The sequence below is a fragment of the Pogona vitticeps genome, chromosome 5, assembly GCF_051106095.1.
Source record: "Pogona vitticeps strain Pit_001003342236 chromosome 5, PviZW2.1, whole genome shotgun sequence".
NCBI lineage: Eukaryota > Metazoa > Chordata > Lepidosauria > Squamata > Agamidae > Pogona > Pogona vitticeps.
This window is the reverse complement of record NC_135787.1, coordinates 158,241,250-158,259,322: the sequence shown is the minus strand read 5'-3', so window position 1 is coordinate 158,259,322 and position 18,073 is coordinate 158,241,250. Positions and strand designations below refer to the sequence as shown.

Below are 18,073 nucleotides of genomic sequence, written 5' to 3'. Positions count from 1 at the left end.
GAGGGTTTTATTGGTAATTACGACCACTGTCGGTTTCTTAAGGAGTCTAGAAAACTTTTTCATGTAAGAGTAAAGGAATTTTACCATTGCTTTATATTTTTGATTTATAAAGCCGCCTAGAGTGGTCCTCACCGACCAGATAGGCAGGGTATAAATCAAATAAATAAATAAATAAATAAATAAATAAATAAATAAATAGATTTATGCTTGGAGGTGCAAAATGAGAGAAAGATAGAGAAAAAAAGTCATACCCATACTCACACTTGCAAACTGATATATTAATTTTTAGCACAGAAGAGGACTGCTTTTATTACTAGTCAAGTGGAAACATATCCTTTCTTTTTGTCTCTCTCTCCTTCGCTTTCTTTTCAAGCATCCCCCCTCTCCATACATTTTCCTTTCTTTTTTGCCATTTTTTGCACCCATACATAAGCTGGATACAGTATAGAATGAGCTATGAATTCGGGTTAAATTGCTGAGCTAGGTGGGAGTGAGAAAAGCGAGAACAAAGCAATTAAATGAAAAGAAATTTGGGTGGGTTGTTACAAAGAGTGGGAGAGGGGAATTTAGAATGCAAAGGTTAGCCAACTTGAATTTGGAATTCAGAATTTCAGTGGTTGAGAGAAAGTGAAGGATGAAAACACACTTGAGTAGGACGAAATTTGGAATTGATAATATTCTGACTATTTACAATAGACAAGCACTAATCATTACTTTCCCTGACATATAATAATTGTCTTGCTGATTCTGCTTGCCCCGTATTCAAACACTTTGGTTAATTACTGTCCTGTAAAGGTGAGATATTAAGAAGTCATCTTATTCATCCACCTCCCTTGTTACAGGTGTAATTACAGCCAGGCTTTCCTTGACAGGCGTTTATCCAGTGTTTTTGTTCTGGGATGTCACCCCATTTCTTAGGAACATGTTTTGGATTTGCATGATATCTAGACATCAGCAAAATTACTTGACCAATTTTCAGCAACTATTCTTGCATTACACTCCACCACCTAACTGGAACTTATTCTCTATATTAGTAGTAATCTCCTTCTACAGTTGGACAGTGTCACTATTAAAATATAGTAGCTGATGCTTGCTGTCTAATACAGCTACTGTATATTCTTTTTGAGGAAAAAAAAGAGTACGATTAATTCAAGAAAGAGAAGACATCTCAAAAGTTACTGATAGCCTAGCTATTGAAGCACCTCAAAATGCTTTGTTGTTCTTGATTTGTCTTGAGCTATGAGACAACACTCACCAGGAGAAAAGAATCTTGTGGAGAAGACATAAAATGACTAATAATTATCTGTGGTGAAGGTTATATCATACTTGCAACGTGTCAGACAGAACAGAATTTTATAGATCATTGAAAGCAGTTGGTGAAATAAACTAATTTGTTAAGTCTTTCAGCTGCCAGAGTACTCTGTTACTTTTCCAATAAATCTGTTTGTCTACAGTTTTGAAGATTTATTACACTTTCCTGAATTACTCTGATCTTCACATTCACTCTGAATTTTGAGGTGGAAAAATGAAAATAGCTAGATGTATTGTTAAATGCCATTTCTTTGTGTCTTAACTACAAATGTGCCATTCATTCATTTATGTTATTTATATGTCACCTTTGTCCCCATAAGTGACCCACGGTGGCTCACAACTATTAAAACTGTACAATAATAACAAGTTTAAAATATTATACAAAACTATATTAAAAACCGTGAATAAATTCTTAACTTGTCTACCTTCAACAAAGGCTTCCATAGCTTGCTTTCAGGAAACATGTTTTTTGGAGAAATTTTACATTCCAATGACTTAGAAGCACATGTAGGAAAACATTAAGCTCCATTATGTTGTTAACAAGCAATGGGTCCACTTACTATAGTGCCATAGTAAATGGACCAATGACAACAGCATTCCATCACCTTAGACAAGAATCTTTTCCAGACGCACCCTGAGAACCAAGGGACTGGACTTAGAACCTGCAAAGTGTATTATTACAGCCCTTCCCCATTGAAACAATATTTCAATGGGTTTTTCTTAAAATTGATTTTTCCTTAATGTGACTGTTGATAGCCAGGACAGGATTTCTGTTACCAAAAAGTATCATGTGACAAGAGCTGCAAAATGTATCCGAGAAACTCATCTTTTAGGGTTTTAAAGTGAAGCTTGGAATGGAATCTTTTGCAAAGGATGTCATTCTAAAGTATTTTCTGTAAGTCAAGGGCAGAACTAGAAATAAAGTTTAGAATGCTGCACAGTATCTGTAAACTTGTACTGCTTTAAACCTATAGAACATGAACCTCGGGGAGACTGGGAATACTGGAATTATACTGGATATGGAGTTCTTCCAGTTTAAGATCACCATCAAGGTCTTTGGGAGTCTTTTTAATGGTGTTTCAAATTAAACTAAATTTAGTTGTGATTTCAAGTGAACTGAAAACACGTATTATTATATTAAACTTACTTCATTTCTCCAAGTGGTCATACCTTTCAGGGACGTAGCAGTTGCCCAGGTTTGGATTACTTTGGGAAGAGGTCAGTGGAATGGTGAAAGAATCAACAATTTAATCTGTACATACAGATTAAATATGAGTAGAGGCACAAAGATTACAAGTTCTAGAAGAGATAATTTGTGAAGGGAAAGACCAGCAGCTTCGGGTCTTTCTAGTAGAGCCGACTCTCTTAAAGACCTCCAAAATGACCCAGTCTAGCCCTCCTACCTCCCCTGGTCGGAAGGAAGACCAAGGTGCCGGTGCACAGGAGTCAGGAGAATCACCACCAGAGGAGAAGGTGTCATGTGCGGTTGATACCAGCGACTTGGAGGAAGCTCTCAAGGGGTTAATGACACCCGGTCCTTATAAGGAAGAATTGGAGGGAAGAGAGGAGGTGGGGCTAAAGGGGGAGGAAGGAGGGCTGGGGGATATAACCGTAAGGCGGGATGATATCCCCGGTGGTTGGGAGATGGTCTGGATAGAGGATCCGTGGACCAAGCATTGGGAGCAGGTGCAAGTGCCTCATGAGGAGGCCGAAAGGAGGCGTAAGAGGGGTTTGATGCAGAAACCCTCTTATTGGGGAGAGACGGAGGCTAAGCTCTGGCGTAAGAAGCTGGCCGAGGCGAAAGAGGCAAGTGAGAGGGAAAGGGAGGCCAGACAAGCATGGCATATAGAAGAACTGAAAAAGATGGGCTGCTACCTGGTCCCTGGAGTGCCTCGCCAAGGGAAGGAGACCTTTCGTGGGGTTGGATGGGAGACGAGGAAACCCTACCGTTATTGAATCCGTTTGACCAAGAAATAAAGGACAAACTGTTGGGGGAGGTCCCTGTTGGACCTTGGGACACTGAACCTGTTAAAGCTGTTTTTGAAACTACGTGGGTGCCCTTGCCTGATCCTGTTTCAGGGCAAGAGACTAAACAAAAGTCACCAGTTAAAAATGAAGTTCCGTTTGTTCCATTTAATAAAGAAAAGTTGACAGCAGAGAAAGCGGTTTCGACTCCTTCTTGGGAAGAGCGGGAAGCCCCGAACAATGAACCCTCACATAATTATATTAGTCTGTGCTAGCATATCAGGCAAAAATAAAAAATTAAGAAGACAAAAACTTTGTGGGACCTTAAAGACTAACTGCTATATTTTAATTTGAACTTTCGTGGACAAGTCCACTTCCTCAGACAATAATAAAGACCACCAAGTTCGCTCTTCTCACATTACCTTTCCAGTCCCCAATATGCTTACATGGCACCAAACTCAGATCTCTGGAGTTTACGTTCACTTGTATCATCCATGGCTAGTACAAGGGAGGTACTGTCATCACTTCTTTGTTCATAAGTTTTTTTCTGTTCAGAATAAACTGGAGCAGTCTTACAATGAGAAGCACAAATTAAATTAGCATCAGTGAAGACTCAAACTATTCTGAGATACTTGCACTATTTTGCTAAGTTCAAGACACTGAGCAGGAATTGCCAAGATAAACCACAGTGATATTTAGTCTGAAAATAGAATTCATTACGCTAGAACAGCAAAACTATACAGATGTCGCCCTTTTTACTCTTAGCTTCAACTCAGTTTTCCTGCTTCTGCTCTGTTTATACACATTAGCTCCCAGCAAGTATTATTGTGCACTGAGTTGTTCAGTTCTACAAAATGTGTTGGACATTTTTGTCACTTAGCTTTGACTGTTAAAAAAAACCCTCATTGTTTCAGAATCCCTGGAGGGATTCAGACATTTTAAGAAATGGGCTTTTGTCCCATTTTTAGGGGGTCCCATCAGATATGGCTGGGTTCTGTGGCCAAACAGATGATAGCTTAAAATTATAGAAGTGATATTCTGAAAGATATATAGTATTTGGGGATCCTGACAAGTCTAAAGCATGTAATTAGATTTCTTTCCCCCATTCTCCCAAGGGTTCTGCAGTCTGGAGTGTTGCTGTCCCCTGCACTAATTCTGATGGAATAGGTCTTAACTGCAGGGAGTACATTCTGTCAGATGCACTTTGATTCACAGCTGTGAGGAGCAGGATCTTGCAGCACCACCACTCTGTGCTGGTGCAACATGGGGACTGAGAACTGCCCTGTGTTGTGTGTGGAGTTACTTGGACAGTGAGAATTATGGGGGTGCACTGGACATCTGGATAGTGGGAATGAGCAATTGGTGTGCATTATACACCAGGTAACCTTTTAACTGAAGAAGGAGCAATGTTTATTTGGTTCTGAAGCAACTACAACTGTGTCAGAGGGACAATAGATTTCAGAGTGCCTTAAAAACAGGCTCCATTTTGTAATTTGTTGATGCTTATGCATCAAGAGGGAGTCAAAAATGCAACCTTCACTTTAATGCAGATTTTTCCTGAATCCTGGAAATCTGTTTGGACTATGACACCTAGAATGTGGAAGTATGAAAATGATAGCCCAACACATTTGGAAGGTTGGGGAAGGCCACTTTAATGGAACCCAAACTTCAAAATAGAATACAGTACCTACATTGGGTCATTTGTCTTCTGACTTTAAGCCCCTTGAATGACTCTGTATCGGTTATTTATTCAGCCAGGTATTAAGAATTTTAGAGGTTCATAATTTTTTATGTTTATTTTTTAGACTACTAATGTTTTGGTGTGTCAGACTGTTTATTGTAAATTGTCCTCACAAGTGTAAATAGTGTTGTTGTATTTGTTTTCCACTGATGCATGGTTAAAATGACTCAAAACACTTCTGAACTGGAGTAGTATAAACAAAGGAATAAACAAAGGTTCCCCCTCCCTTCTGCCACATAAGTGGACTTCCAGGCTAACTGTGAGTTTTCACTGTAAACATGCATGAAAAACAGCAATAAACTATATAAATTGGATGTGTACTGAGTAGTTGAACAATTACCTCATAATTAACAGAATTAATTTACTTTTCAAACAGAGCAGTAAGTTAATTTAATGTCGCAGTTCATGTAATAAATATGCAAACAAAAACATCCCAAGAGATTGTCTAGAAGACAGAATAAATTCCAAATTACATTGTACATTTCATATTGTTTTTTGTCTATATACTCTTCTAATTCATTATTAATCATACTTCCATGATCATTTTTATGTTGTGGTGAGTTAATTTGTCAATATTCTGTATTATATTCAGGAAAATATGGTGTGGAATGTTGTCTAGATATTGTAGATTAATATACCTCGCTCATGCTTTTCATCATATAAATTAGTCTTTTAGTTCTTCAAGTATAAAACTGTCACTCTCCAACAGTGATTCAAGAGTTGCTGCTTTTCCCAAAATACATCAGTGGGGGCATAATTTCCAATTAGGACACTTATTTATGTTTGCATACTGTGAAAACTGATGCTGAGCTGAAACAAAGGGCATGTATATATGTGCACGAATGCTGCAAACATTTTCTGCCTTTTGCAAATTATATCTCACTTTCTGCCAAATTTTAGCAGCCCTATGTGAAATGATTTTAAATTTCCAGAACTTAGAAACAACAAGTTGCAGTTAATGACATGTATCACATTTATATGATATATCATTTTGGGAGGTTATAACATAAGAAGTGGTAATGTCCTAGCAGAAAAGTGTAGCTTAGTTGGTTGGAGCAGTTTATTGGGGCACCAGGAATTGAAAGTTCAAATTCCCACTATGTCTCCTGGGAGAGAGACTAGTTCAAATCACCCAAACCACGTTGGCTTATACCGTTACATGCCCAGTAACCTGTGGGGCCTTGGACAATCTGTGTGGCCTGACAAGACTGACAGAAGGATGGACTGGTAGACCACTTCTCAGTACTGTATACCTAGAAAAGCATGGAAGGGTTATTATAAGTCATAATTACTATTAATGTCATGAGGCAGAGCATAATTTACTAGCTATTCTTGAAAAGTTGCTTTGGGGGTTATATGGTCATTTGATGTGTATTTTAATCCTTTCAAAGAGTAACAGAAAGGTGGTGTGTTAATTTGGAGTAACACGACAAGTAGCTCTTATAACTCTTGTGTAAAAATCATGGAGAATTAAAAAAAAACACCCCGCTGACATAAAATATGTGGGAAAAATGTGGATGTATATGAGTCCCGCAGACCCTCATTAGGTTGGCAGGTGACCCCTCCTCCATTTCCACATCCATAGAGTTAGTAACAACAACAGTTAGTAACAACCACAGGGTTTATTGAATCAGTGGAAACCACTGAGCTATCCAGAAGTTCTGTAATAAATATAATATAATAAAGTTGCCAAAAATAATTAGTGTTAGTTCTCTTATAATAAAGCTGCTTGAAATACAGTGTTTATTTTACTTTATTAAACACACCTTTGTAGAAAAGAGCTAAATGGAGGGATCTTTCTAATATTAAGTCAAACGACTGGTTCACCTATCTGAATGTTGCTGTCCAGTGACTGATAGTGGCTCCACGTGTTTTCATATGTTCTTTTGCAGTTCTACTGGGAAATATGAACAAGTGGATCTAGGACCATGCAAAGCATAAAAACCTCTGTTGTCCAAGAGCTGTTTCATCACAAACATGATGGAATTTGCATGAAAAGATGTGTGTGATCGTAATGGTGTTATGATATGAATTTATCTCAAGCAGTGCAGGTTATAAGCTGCTGTTGGAATTTTTCAAGATGCTTAGAGCTACTAGGGAGAATTTACTTAGCTGAGTTTTGGTCTTTCTTTTTTAACTACTGTTTGATTTGAAGCCTTCCATTGCCCTTCTTCTTTGATAAGATTCTTTCCTGCTCATACCTTAAGGCATTAATGAAAAAGATATTTTCAGAAATCCTGTTGAGGTCCCTCCCCCTTGCTCCTAGCAGAGTTAATCTATCTGGCCTGCTGTGCTCAGAGAGCCTGTTCTCTCCCACCCACAGTGTTTCTTCCTCATAGATTAAGAGTCAAAGAACAGCAGGGTGCCAGGCTACGATATGCTGTGCTAACTGCCATTGGCAGTCATTGTCTTTCAAAATAATAGCTGTATCCATTTTAGATGGGATTTTTCTGGTTTTTTTGGGGGGGGGAGAGACTCTTTAAGCTATGCTTGAGGAAACTTGCTTATGTAACCATTAATGGAGCCCCTAATACTAGAGCAGTGTTCTTCCTCTCCATATTGTCCTTACAATAACCTGGTGAGGTAGATCAGACTGAGAGAATGTGTGAGTGGCCTAAGATAACCCAGTGAATTTCATGGCTGATTACAACACGTCTCCCACGTCGCGATATAGCATTCTAATTACTACAGCATATTAGCCTTTACTAGATATTACAGTGTTGTAATCTGGCAACTTCTCATTGTACTGTGACTGCCCGGCAACTATTTTATTACTGCTTATAAATGGTTTTTGGGGAAACGTATTTTGCTCCCAGAACATGTCCTTACGGTCAGAAATCAAGCAGATGTATCAAAGCTTAGCAGAGCAGCGATTTTTACAAGTGCAACTTCTGTAACTATAGTTTTATCTGGAATATGGCTGACTGTGATGAAGCGAGAGAGATTCAGTATGAGTACAGAGTATGTTATTTATAATGCACGCACATATGTTTTAATACCGGAACAGTTACAGTAAGAAAAGTTGTAGTTGTCATCATTTGGAGACAAAACAATCCATCTTGGTCCCTCCTTTTGGGGAGACTGTCTCCTGTGAGAATTGTGAAATTTTGGAATTGAAAAGTTTCTCAAGGATCTTCAAGCCTAACTTGCTAATGCAAATAAATAAATAAATAAATAAAATTAAAAAAACCCACAACAGCAGTGTCCCATATGATGGCCATCCAAAGTCAGCTTCAGAACCTCCAATGAAGAAGATGTGTGCTACAGTGCAAAACAGCTGTGACCATTACGAAATTCTTCCTAATGCTTAGTCAGCATCTCTTATTGAAACCAGGAGCGAGTCTCCAGAATAGCGAGTCAAAGTTTTAATGCCAGTAACCTTGACATGAAAGAGAGTTCAAATGGTTGCAGTTTTATTTAGCTAAATAAAAAGCAGGTGGAAGTCATGCCTCCAAGTGTAGACAAGAAAAAAATGTGTTATGCACAGGAAGACCAGGACTTTTATAACATTGGTTACACAAGGGAATGGGAGGAGAAATAGGTGGTTCATGGACACGAGATGGGAGGAGAAATGGGTGGTTCATGATGTATTAGCAGAAGGGAGGGGATTACAAAGGAATTCAGACTTTATGGGCAGGGTATCAATCAAATAAATAAATAAATAAATTTATCGGAGTGGGAACCACAGAAGAGATAGAATTTTACAAGAGGGCCTATAGACACCAATTCTGGAAATACAATGGTTGCATTGTTGTATTGTTCTGACAGGAAATACAATGGTTGCATTGTTGTATTGTTCTGACAGGAAAGCAATTTATTATCTTGCAAAGAGGTTGGATGAAAAAGAGACTTCCAAGGTGAGAAGGAAATAATGTTTGTATAGGAAAAGGTATTGTGCAATGACTGCCCAATTTCGGGGTTCAATTTGCGTAAGATTGGTCCTGGTATTCACCTGGGGGAAGAGAGCCAAAACCCCACTGTGTCTACTTCCTCTAGACTGGAATGCGACGTAACCTGCCCTGGCAAAGGAAACCCGGCCAGCCTTATTCCTTTACAGAGACTCCCTGAGGGAACAAAAATCATGTATAGCTGGCTGTGTTTTATCTTTCCAAACAGTATTCTGTGTGACCTGATTAAAGGCGTGTTCGTCTTGCGTGTTTCATGTAGTGTTTTTGTGTACATGGTTCTGTCACTCCTTTGATTTTGCTGCAGCAGTAGAAAACACCTTTGCTTTGTGACAATCCCTTCAGATATCTGAAGACGGCTTTCAGATTACCACCCAAGTCGTGTTCATTGAACATGCTGAGTTGCTCTTGCTATTCCTTACAAGCCTTGGCATTGGTGGGTCATTGCCTGTCCCCTCTTCAAATTTTGTGGGGAAATACCCCCCCACCTTAGTTCATGAACTCCTCTGGGGCTTGATTCTTCACTGCTTCTGCTTTTGTTGGCTGTCAGTGTCCCAATCTTGATCACCATGTTCCTTTTGACAACTTGCATGTTGGCTTGCACTAGATTATGAGTTACTGTCACAGTCAACAGAACATACACTAAAGTTTTGAGAAAGGAAGATACAAGAGCCTTTCGCGGCTGATTATAAGCTAATTGGAAACAAGAAGCAGTCCTCATGGTGTATCATTCTGCATTTTTATTATGCATCAATGTTTATGGTCGTTTTATGTTATTTCAGGCTTCTGCTTCTCTGATTCATGAATGTATTTAGTAGCTCCCTTTCCATTGCCTGCCAGTGAACTGGCTACAGTCTTCCCTCTGTTCAGTCTAGGAAAACTTCATCCTTTATTTTTTGGCCTGAACAGAAGAACAGTTTTTTCACAAAGTGGGAATACACAGATGCAGTGAGTGATTCAGTTTAAATCTGCTGTCTACCTTTGTATGTATTATATCTTTCTGCTTTTACTGCATATTTCTGGGAATTCTGGACATTCTCATATGACTCTGGAAACTTCTGAATCTAACACTAGATTCTGGGAAAAAAACTAGCTTTTAAGTAGAACTTGTTATTCCAGTACAAGATTTTGTGCAATCTACTAGTAAGTAATCTAAAAAGAGAGGTTAGTGGGCGTGAAAGAGCAGATGCCATCCCAGAGCTAGGGTTGACCTCGGGAACCAGTGCTTGACCATGTCTGTGTGGCTGGGTGCGTGGTCTTCCAGACTTATCCGAGGCTGAGCTGACAGTGAGGCAGCCTGAGCCTGCTCATGCAACTCCTTGCAGGACTCCACGACCTGCTCCATGTCAATAGCAGTGGCAATTCAAGAGGCTCTGCCAAGCTGAAGATGAGCAGCAGAAGGGGTCTGAACATGGAAGGACTGTGGGTGATATGAACCATCCAAAAGGGATTGTAGAGTCAATAGGCAGAGGGTGAAGGTGAACCACCCTGACCAGACATATGGAACAGTGGGAGATCAAGAGCCTGACGAGAGAAGTTAGATGGGCCCGTTGCATTTAATTGAAGAATAAAGTTACTGTTGTGCAGTATCTACAGTGCCCTTTGGCATTTCTGTGTTTATGGAGGGCCTGGGGACTCAAACGGGATTGATTTTCTGACTCAGATGTTTTTAGTAGTTTTTATAAAATTTTACACTGCCATCCAGCATCATCCCTTTAGCTTAAAAACTGGGTCTTGGAAGAAGACCAGTATTCAATTTAAGAAAACAACAATATTCTCTTGGATTTAAGAAGAAAAGTCAAAATGCAGTTTTAAAGGCAAATGCTGCCCATTTTGAAATCATTCTTGTGCTGCACCCTCAGTGCAGTGCTGCAGATCTAACTGAACTACGTCACTGAAGCTGGAATCACATTAGAATTAAACTGTACCAATTTTAAACAAGTGCTTTCCCCACTACTCCCACGGCTTGTTGCTCTGCTCACTGTTAGCCGTGTGAATTGTTACAGTTCTTCCCAATATACTCTTGAGATCAGTAGTTTCAGATTCCAGGACCTATGAAGCACTTCTTTTTCTGTGCCACTGACAAGTAATGAAAAGTGGGGTGAGGAAGGACAGGGAGTTCGGCAATCACCTGTTGGCCACAGGTGTTGGAATAGCATTGTGCTTTTATGTTCCCAAAATGAGAAGCTACATGCATCAATCAGAACTGTGCACATGCTGCCCTAGGGAGATCATTTGCAATAGTGCATGTCTACAAAGGTTACACATAATACAAGTCATGTAGGCTGTAACAAATGGCCATTTTTAACAGAGATTTTAGTTCAAGCTTTCTAAAGGACCTGTTCAAGCACATGAGCCTGTCTAGCCTTTGATATTTTCAGTCAAAGGTAAATTACAGCTAGAGTAGGCCAGTTGAATCAATGATAGTTAGCGAGGAGATGACTCACCAAACCCCCACTGATTCAGTGAGCCTGGTCTTGTTGTAACTTACTATTGGATTTAAGCCACTGTGGTTTTATTTTTACATTCTTTTAAAATCTTGTAGTGAGCCTCCTTTCATTTTTGGAGAGGGAGATATAAATCACAGAAATCCTATGTGAATCAAATCAATGAAATCACAGTGGTCGGGTATAGTATCCTTTTACTGTCTTGAATCAAACAAGAAATATTGGGTAAAGAATATCTTAGTGTTTCACTCTTGAGTTCTTTCCCTCATCTTCTAGCTGTTTTCCTGATAGTGAGACTTAAAGATACAGTATTTGCACAGAAGTGAATGCCATTGAGTTCAGTGGGATTGTTCCCAGGAAAGTGTGTGTAGGTTTGCAATCTCTGTGCTCGTTTTATCAGCTCAGTTGTGAGGCATGTGTCGCATTCTTCAAGTTTAAGACCTGAACCATATTTATTTTTCAGAATAATGACAGCAGTTCCACTGTGTAATGGATGCCAAGTTTCAGCCTAGGGCAAATGTTTATGACTAAGATACAGATTTAGAAAAATAAATGTATATGCCTGAAGTACAACTGTAATCTTGGTTTTTAACTTTTTTCCCCCTAGCAAAGAATGAATGGTGCTGTTGCTGCTGACTCCCATTCTGTCAAAACTTGTGACCTGAATTCAGTGTCCCAGGGTTTTATATAGTTCTCTGGGACTATAAATATTTATAATACTAAGATTCTATAGTTTGCTTCTTGTGGTATGTTTTTTTCAGTGGGGAAATTGTAATAAACTACTAGATATTAATTTGTCGATGCATCTTGAATCTGCTTTGCCACAACCAATTGGACAGGTCTCTGTGTTAGGTCATGAACATTTAAATAGTGTACTACAAACCCTGAAACTAAAATTATGAATTTAAATGCATAAGGTACGATTGTTCTCGTTCATTCATTGCATGATTTAGGACATTTTGAAATAATAAATTTATTTCCATTTTCCCCCAAAAAAATGATTTTTATATCGGCCCATGTGAGAATTGCATTGTCAAGCCTTATGAGGCCCTTGAAAGTGTAGATTATAGCACTTCTGCTGCACTGCACACAGGTTACTGAATTGCCATCAGAGCAGGAAATAAGCAGTGTCGCTGAACAATCATTGCCAATGGCACACTTTGTGCCCTACAATCATCTGCTATTTGTGTTTGTCTGAAATGGAGTGGCGAATATGTTCACATTCTTGTTCTGTAATGTGTGTTATCTGTGAGTCAGGAGTGTGAAAGTATAGCCACCCTTCTAGCTGCTTTGAGCCTCTTGTCACCCCTGCCCCTCAAGGTATGGTACAGAATAGCCATGTTTGACTCCCAGAAACATCCAATTGGGTTGCAGATCCCCCCTAACCCTTTACATTTTTACACATTTGAGCTTATTTTGTACATTTTGGCACAGGGTTCAGCCTACAGTGGGTATGAAGCAGAGACCTGACCCACAAACTATATTGTGAACCTCTCAGAACAGAACAGAACGAGGCAGGTGTATATTTATAAAAGTTTGGGGTTGTTTTACTATATTTAAACTGCATTGCTCAAGAACAGATAAATGTTAGAGCTGTAGAAACAAGTCCTACTTTTTCCAGTTCACTGTCTAATTTAGGTTCCATTGTCTTCATATTATCATAGCATCCACTTGTTCTGTGCCAACTCAATGTGAGACTGTATTACAATTTACCCTGTGGTTTGCGTGAAAGTTGGCATGGTTGAAATCAAAGTATTTACTAGTGACTACACAACGGTGGCACTGCAGGTTAAACCGCAGAGGCTCTGTGCTGCAAAGTCAGAAGACCTGCAGTTGTAAGATTGAATCCATGGAACTGAGTGAGCCCCCGTCGCTTGTCCCAGCTCCCACCAAACTAGTGGTTCGAAAGCATGCAAAATGCAAAAATGCGAGTAGATTAGGTACCACCTCGATGGGAAGGTAAATGGCGTTCCGTGTCTAGTCACGCTGGCCACGTGACCACGGAGGCTTGTCTGTGGACAAACACTAGCTCTATGGGATGGAAATGGAGATGAGCATCACTGCCTAGAGTCGGACACAACTGGACAAATTGTCAAGGGGAAACTTTTACACAACATAAAGTTAAGAATGTGTAAGCTTTGTGGATGGACATTTGTTTCTTTCTGTTCAGTCACCTGGGAGTGATTTTTTAAACTGATTCAACTGCCATCATTTTTCTCTCTTTTCTTGTTTATGTGATTACTTATTTTGGTCCAAAGAGGCAGCTGTGGGCATATAGTGATGTTAGTAGTGGAGTGTTACATTGCAGTAGGCTAATTCCTCTCAACTGATAGCCAGTTGCTTGCCCTCCTCCAAACAATTTTTGTATTTTTTTTAATTTTACATTTTAAAAAAATGAACCTTGTCGAATATAGCATTGTATCAGATAAGTGCTAAATCACTTCTGAAAGATAAAATTTAAAAAGAGGGTGAAAGGAGGGATGCAGATAAGCTTGGGGTTATGTTCCCCATTGGAAGTTGAGCCAATTGAGAAGTGCAGTGGGGACTCTAGCAGTGGCATAGCTGGGTTTAAATAACTTCCAAGGAAGCTGGGTGTTCATCCCTGTAGAGTTTCATTCTCTGTTTCGGAGTTGAAAGTAGCATCTGATGTAGTTTGCTATTCATCCCTCTGCCATAGCTCGAGAAAGCTATAAATGCAGTGTCCAAAACTTCCAGATCAGATGCTGTGTAATTGATTCTTTTGCCTATTGAATGCACAAGAAGGGCATATCTGGCATCAGTGTGTAAATCCATGAAGCTGTGCTGTACCTTTTTCTTGATCTGAGGGAAGATTATGAAGCCATCATAACAAACAGTTCACACAACAGAAGGCATATGTTTTGCATGAGCTGTTTCTTGTCTTCCTACACCTACATAATGAGCAGGAACCCTTTTTCTTCTTTCCATAATTTATTCTTTTCCTTTCTGGAGTTCATCATGTAATCTTTGAAATGGTATCATCTCTATCTGCTCTCCTTTTCTTCTAATTCAGGCATTTGGCTCATCATGTAGAGCAGGGGTCGTCAACCCCCAGTCTGTGGCCCAGTTCTGGTCCATGGGCTTGCCGGAACTGGGCTGTGGATACGGATGTTTGTCCCCCGCATGCACAGTGGGTGTGTTCACGCAGGGGACATTGCGCCCATGGTGGGCATGTCACATGCTTCTGCCCCCCCATGCGCATGGAGCTCACTCCCCCCAACCGATCCGCGGCCCCGAAAAGGTTGGGGACCACTCAGTGGTGGGATTCAGCAGGCCAGCAAACGGTTCTGCAGAACCGATAGCACATTAGGTACCGGTTCTGTAGAACCTGTGCGAACCGGCTGAATCCCACTGCTGGTTTTGGGGCAGGAGGAAGAGTTCTTTGTTATTCTAAATGAGGCTGGGAGGTTTGGGTGTGTGATCTCTTTGTGGTGTGACTTTTTTCTATTGCATACCTTACGGGGATCAGTGAGACCGAGACCGGTTCATGCACTGAATATTCTCTGAGATTAAAAAAAAACTGTTTCTAGGCAGAGCAACAGTCTAATATGGTACCTTTAACTTGAAAAAAATCATAGTAAAACGAGGACGGTTGGGTGTTTGACTGAAGCTTCTCAGAACCTTTTCCCTCTGTGTCCTACCCTCACGCCTTGTCAAACATTCCCCCCCTGCCTCGAGACCACAGGCTTTCCTCCAGTGACGTCAAGGACTCATCCTGCCCCCCATTTCCCCCAGTGATGCCTCTGCTCTTTCCAGGGCTTTATCTCTCTCACCCATACCCCACCTCTGACAGCTCAGTGTGGCACGGGAAGGGAGGCAGCTAGTTGCACCCCCTCCCCCCACTCGTCGCTGGTCACCTCACCCCTCCTCCATTCATCTCAGGCCAGCAAACGGCTCTACAAACCAATAGTGCATTTAGGAATCAGTTCCATAAACTGGTGAGAACTGGCTGAATTCCACCTCTGGGACCACTGGTGTAGAGCAGTGGTTCTTAACCTTTGTTACTTGGATGTTTTTGAACTGCAACTCCCAGAAACCCCAGCCAGCACAGTTGGTGGTGAAGGCTTCTGGGAGTTGCAGTCCAAAACTCCTGAGTAACCCAAGGTTAAGAACCAGTGGTGTAGAGGACTAATACAGTGGTGCCTCGACTTAACGACCATCCCAACTTACGACCATTTCAAGTTACGACCAGCTCCAGCTGCAGAATTTTGCTTTGACTTGCGACCAGTGCTTTGAGTTACAATCAGAAAAAATATGAGGAAAAATGTGGGGAATTCAGATTGCTAACCGTTGGTGGCAAAGAGGCTGCTTCTTTGTAGCTCTTTCGCCCCCAGCGGTTAGAGAGTGCGATTTCAGAGGAGGCTTTGGACTGCCTGGTAATGTGCTGCTTTTACTTTTTAAAAAATGGTTGTTCTGGGTGGGTTTTGCAGTGTGGTTTTGGGCTGGGTGGTGGGGTTATGTTTCTATGCCGTGATGGGTCTTGCAGGGTTTGTTTGTTTGTTGTGTTTTTTTTTCCCATTTCTGATAGGTCTTGTTTGCTTTTTGGTGATTTTTTGCATTTCCAATGGGTCTTGCAGTCTCTGTTTGCTTTTTGCTTTTCTTTTCTTTTCTTTTTCTTTTTTCTTTTCTTTTCTTTTTTTCCTTTTCTTTCTTTCTTTCTTTCTTTTTTTGAATTTCTGATGGGTCTTGCAGGGTTTGTTTGCTTTTTGGTGATTTTATTTTGTATTTTCAATGGGTCTTGCAGTCTCTGTTTGCTTTTCGGTGTGTCCCCCCTTCAACTGGAACAGATGAATGACATTTCTGATGGGTCTTGCAGGGTTTGTTTGCTTTTCTGTTTTTTCCCCCCTTCTTTGGCCAGAATGGACTGATTGCGTTTCCGATGGGTTTGCAGTGTTTGGTGTGGTTTTTTTGTGTGTGATTTTTTCTTCGTCCGGAACGGATTAATTGCATTTCAGTGCATTCCTATGGGAAATGGTGCTTCGAGTTACGACCATCTTCCAGAACCAATTAAGTTCGTAAATCAAGGCACCCTGTATTGGGGAAACAGTAAACCCTGTCCCCAAACAGCACAGTGTACCTGAGTATTAGACCTTGACACAGTGAGTACAACTGTCCATTGAAGTCTAAAGAAGGCTGTATAAGCATGTTGGCTGATCAGTTACTAGGTTGGTAATTGGATTGGGTTCCTACTCAAGGGAGCTCGATAGACACATTCAGTCAAGCATGATATACTGTAGAGCCCTCCATGGGCCAACCTCAAAGTTTGAAAGGAATAACATGTTACCTGATGTTTAGGCATTATCTCTTACAACTTGTGATTTTATCTGGCATTTTTTCCAGCCTCATAAATGGATGCTTCTAGAGTCACTGGTTGTTCTGTTAGCTTGTTAGTTCAGCAGTTTCTCTTTCTCTTTCAGGTATTAAAAATAAGTCTGCTTGGCCATCGAAAACGCATATTGGCATCTCTGGGAGATAGACTTCACGAAGATCCACCTCAGAAACCACCACGATCTATAACCCTCAGGGTAAGTTCCACTGCCTGTGTCCAGGTGCCTTGTTAAATATCAAATGTGTTGCATGGGACCTGTGAAATCTTCAGTCACAAAGAATGATAATTCCATAACATCCTATTCAAATACAGTGGTGCCCCGCACAGCGAGGTTAATCCGTTCCGGATTAACCTTCGCTGTGGGAAACATCGCTGTGCGGGAGGGAAAAAGCCATAGAAACGCATTGAACTTTGTTCAATGCGTTCCTATGGCTTTCAAACTCACCGTTCAGCGAAGTTCCTCCATAGATGGCAGCCATTTTCGCGCCCTCCCCTCGCAGAACGAGGGCGCCAAAATGGCTGCCATCAGCTGTTCGGCGGGTAAAAAATGGCCGCCGGAACAGCCGAAAGGGGCCGGGGCGCAGCGTTTTCGCGCCCTTGGTAAGCAAGGGGAGCGCGCGAAAACGCTGCCGGAAGCCCCGAAATGGTTGCGCGCAGCCATTTCGGGGCTTCCGCAGCGTTTTCGCGCGCTCCCCTTGCTTACCAAGGGCGCGAAAACGCTGCGCCCCGGCCCCTTTCGGCTGTTCCGGCGGCCATTTTTTACCCGCCGAACAGCTGATCGGCGGGCCGCAAAGCGAAGGCCGGTAAGCGAGCAGCTTACCGACCTTCGCTCTGCGATTTTTGCCCATTGGGGCCATCGTTGTGCGATTGCTTTAGCGATCGCAAAAGTGTCACCGTAGAGCGAATTCATTGCTCTACGGTGCGCTCGTTGTGCGAGGCACCACTGTACATCTATAGTTCTCTGTTCATTTTTATAAAACTGGTTAGCACTTTTCTACCCTGATATGCCTTTATTTGTTTGTTTGTTATTTTCCCTGAAAACTCACATTATAATCAATAGGATCAACATAACATTGCCTTATTATTTAATGTACTTCATTTCAGAGTGCTACTAAATTAGGATGGTTATCTGGATTTTCACACACAGCAGAAAATGTATTAACCATATTGCATTAAACTTCCAAGAGTCTTCTGTTTTCCACATTCTTCTTGGCTGAGGAACCATGCATAAGGTTGTAATGTAGATTATTTATAGAATATATGCTTATGGAGATTTGGAGAAATGTAGCTTAATTGTCATTACTTTATCATCTGAGATAGTGAAGTTAGAGGTCATTATGCTTTGAAAGCTGCTGCC

General features: G+C 40.9%; 1 protein-coding gene across 22 annotated transcripts in view; it reads left to right on the top strand.

Moving 5' to 3' along the window:
* ANKS1B (ankyrin repeat and sterile alpha motif domain containing 1B) overlaps nucleotides 1-18,073 on the top strand; it is a 456,219-nt gene that overhangs the window by 396,008 nt on the left and 42,138 nt on the right. For all 22 annotated transcript variants that reach the window (XM_078376055.1, XM_073000243.2, XM_020803323.3 and 19 more), the window contains one exon: nucleotides 16,805-16,912. In XM_078376055.1, coding sequence (XP_078232181.1) covers nucleotides 16,805-16,912 — 108 coding nt within the window. The remainder of the gene's footprint in view (nucleotides 1-16,804; nucleotides 16,913-18,073) is intronic.